The sequence below is a fragment of the Lathyrus oleraceus genome, chromosome 5, assembly GCF_024323335.1.
Source record: "Lathyrus oleraceus cultivar Zhongwan6 chromosome 5, CAAS_Psat_ZW6_1.0, whole genome shotgun sequence".
NCBI classification, from domain to species: Eukaryota; Viridiplantae; Streptophyta; class Magnoliopsida; order Fabales; family Fabaceae; genus Lathyrus; species Lathyrus oleraceus.
This window is the reverse complement of record NC_066583.1, coordinates 261,977,501-261,981,192: the sequence shown is the minus strand read 5'-3', so window position 1 is coordinate 261,981,192 and position 3,692 is coordinate 261,977,501. Positions and strand designations below refer to the sequence as shown.

Here is a 3,692-nt window from a genome sequence, read left to right as displayed (position 1 = left end):
AACCAGCAAAAAATTGAAGCAGTTAAGCGAACCAACTCATGGTATGTGGATATATTTATCTTTGTCGTTTATATCGGATTCGAATCTCTATAATGATGAAAAATTAATATCAAACTTTAAATAAGAACGTCATTTATAGAGCCATTTTGGGAAACACATATTTCATGTACACGTGATTCGCAAATTTCCAATAACTCTATATATAGCCCTCCTCAGTTTCATGCATTTGCTCACAACATAACCTTCCTTGAATTCGATATCTACCTAAGATGACAAAACCAGGTTACATTAATGCTGCTTTTCGTTCATCTTTCAACGGCGAAGCTTACTTATTCATCGATGATAAGTATGTGTTGGTAGATTATGCACCGGGAACCGGCGACGATAAGCTCTTAAACGGGCCTCTTCCTCTTCCTGCTGGGTTTAAATCACTTGATGGTACAGTATTTGGAACCTACGGAGTTGACTGTGCCTTTGACACCGATAACGACGAAGCATTCATCTTTTATGAGAACTTTACTGCTCTCATAAACTATGCTCCACATACTTACAATGACAAAATCATCTCGGGTCCGAAGAAAATCTCGGACATGTTTCCTTTTTTCAAAGGAACCGTGTTTGAAAACGGGATTGACGCTGCATTCAGGTCAACTAAGGAGAAAGAAGTTTATTTATTCAAAGGAGACTTGTATGCTCGTATAGACTATGGAAAAAACTATCTGGTTCAAAGTATCAAGAACATTAGCACTGGGTTCCCTTGTTTCACTGGAACCGTCTTTGAAAATGGAGTGGATGCTGCTTTTGCTTCTCACAGGACCAATGAAGCATACTTTTTCAAAGGAGATTACTATGCACTTGTCAAGATTAGCCCGGGCGGAATAGATGACTATATTATCGGTGGTGTGAAGCCCATTCTTGAGAATTGGCCTTCTCTTCGTGGTATAATACCTCAGAAAAGTTAAATGTGGCTCTCTGTGTGTGTGTGATATCATCATGCAAGTATGGTATTAAGAATAAAGACTATTGTTGTCGTTGTTGTGTGTTTCTTTTTCATGTTGTTTCTAGTTCTTAATGTTTGCTTATGTTGTTCATGTGAACTATGTAATGACATGCACTGTGTACGCGCAGAGTGAAAATAATATATTACTGTGTATGTTGATTACAAGTCTCTCAGTTGCTTATTTTTATTTTGTTTGTAACAACACTCTATCTTTGAATCGTCATCCACCTCCTTGATTGTTGCCATTGCATGCTTGTACTTTGTGGCGTGGGTTGGTTGTTCTATTAATATACACTACAAAATAAAACCAACAAAGAAAACCATTGCTAAAAACAAAAAGCACTATAGAAATGTAGTCTAACTAAAACGATTTAGAATGTAGTTTTGAATTTAAGCTACAGTTTTAGAATTCTAAAATAACAATGGAAAATGGTTTACCTATAGCTAAAATATCCGTGCATAATTTTCCACAAATTTTTGTCATTTTCTTTAATCATATATTAAAAAGACTACTAGTGAAAGAAATGTGTCTATCTTCACCGATGCCGATTTGGCACGTTCAGCCACAGATAGAAGATCAACGTATGGATATGGTACATATGTTTGGGGTAATCTTGTGACATGGAGGAGCAAAAAACAATGAGTTGTACCAGGGAGTAATGAAGAGACCGAGTTTAGAGCTATGTCTCAAGGTATTTGTGAAGGATTATGGATCCTTAGAGTCCTAGAAGAACTTAAGATGAAAATTGAATTTCCATTAAAATTCTACTATGACAGTAAAGCTACTATTAGCATAACTCATAATCCAGTTCAACATGACAGAACCAAGCATATCGAGATTGATCGACACTTCATAAAGGAGAAGTTGGATGCGGGAATCATATGTCTACCCTCCATGACTTCAAGTTAGCAAACTGCGGATATCCTGACCAAAAGTTTGGCAAGACCTACTTTTGAGTATTTGATAGACAAGTTGGGCATGATAGATATATATGCACCAACTTGAGGGGGGTGTTGGAAAATATATTATTTCCAATTTTTTTATTGTCTTTACTACTACCTTTATTTTTCTTTATTCTCCATTAAGGAGAAAATCAATTGTAATAATTGCATCTTCACTATATAAACCAGCCTAAGGTTGACGAACAAGATATAACAACTTTTACCTATTTTTTTCAATATATATATATATATATATATATATATATATATATATATATATATATATATATATATATATATATATATATATATATATATATATATATATATATATATATATATATATATATATATATATATATATATATATATATATATATTATAAGATATAGAGAGAGAGAGAGAGAGAGAGAGAGAGAGAGAGAGAGAGAGAGAGAGAGAGAGAGAGAGAGAGAGAGAGAGAGAGAGAGAGAGAGAGAGAGAGAGAGAGAGAGAGAGAGAGAGAGAGAGAGAGAGAGAGAGAGAGAGAGAGAGAGAGAGAGAGAGAGAGAGAGAGAGAGAGAGAGAGAGTAGAAAATAGAGGGTACGTCAGATTTATAATGGTTCGACAATCATCCTTGCTAAGCCTACTCCAGTCTCCAATGGTTTTCCATTGAAAATTTTGACATTCCACTATAGTTTTAGACAAATTACAAGATGTTATATACATTCACAATCCAAATAATGTTGAACATATAAAATCTTTGATATAGACCTTAGTTGACTTGCACAGACTTTCCAAACCTGAATCCTACAAAATCTTTACTCAAAATAGTATTGACAGTAGACTTTGAAATCAAGGACCTGAGATTCATGAGATATTTTCTAGGTATGGAGGTTGCTCGGTCAAAGAATGGTATTATGGTTTCACAACAGAAATACATTCTAGACTTGTTGAAAGAAACAGGAATGAGTGGATGTCGTCCTGTAGATACCCCTATGGATTCTAATGCTAAAATTTAGAAAGAAGGTAATGTTTCTATTGATACTGGGAGATATCATAGATTGGTTGAGAAACTGATTTATTTGTCACACACACGACCTGATATTGCTTTCTCAGTTAGTGTAGTGAGTCAGTTTATGCATTCTCCTTTTAAGGAACATCTTGAGGAAATCTATAGGATACTGAGGTATTTGAAGAGAAATCCTAGGAAAGGATTATTTTTTAAGAAGACTAGTGAAAGAAATGTGTCTATCTTCACCGATATCGATTGGGCAGGTTCAATCCCAAATAGAGGATCAACCTCTAGATATTGTACCTATGTTTGGGGTAATCTTGTTACATGGAGGAGTAAGAAACAAGGAGTTGTAGCAAGGAGTAGTGTAGAGGCCGAGTTTAGATCTATGTCTCAAGGTATTTATAAAGGATTATGGATCCTTAGAGTCTTAGAAGAACTTAAGATGAAAATAGAGCTTCCATTGAAATTGTACTCTGACAGTAAAACTGCTATTAGCATAGCTCATAATCCAGTTCAACATGACAGAACCAAGCATATAGAGATTGATCGACACTTCATAAAGGAGAAGTTGGATGCGGGAATCATATGTCTACCCTTTGTGACTCCAGGTCAGCAAACTGCAGATATCCTGATCAAAAGTTTGGGAAGACCTACTTTTGAGTATTTGATAGACAAGTTGGGCATGATATATATCTATGCACCAACTTAAAGGGGGGGGGGGTGGAAAATATATTATTTTCAATTTTATTATT

The 3,692-nt window shown here is 35.0% G+C and overlaps 1 protein-coding gene across 1 annotated transcript; it reads left to right on the top strand.

Moving 5' to 3' along the window:
- Window positions 1-221: 221 nt before the first annotated feature.
- LOC127083739 (albumin-2) lies at window positions 222-1,165 on the top strand. Its single transcript, XM_051024070.1, has one exon. It carries the CDS (start codon window positions 270-272, stop codon window positions 960-962), a length of 693 nt encoding a protein of 230 aa, XP_050880027.1. The 5' UTR covers window positions 222-269; the 3' UTR covers window positions 963-1,165.
- The last annotated feature ends 2,527 nt before the right edge of the window (window positions 1,166-3,692 follow it).

What these genes read in the sequence shown, in the direction of transcription:
- LOC127083739 (XM_051024070.1), top strand. Translation starts at nt 270, where the DNA reads ATGACAAAACCAGGTTACATTAATGCTGCTTTTCGTTCATCTTTCAAC.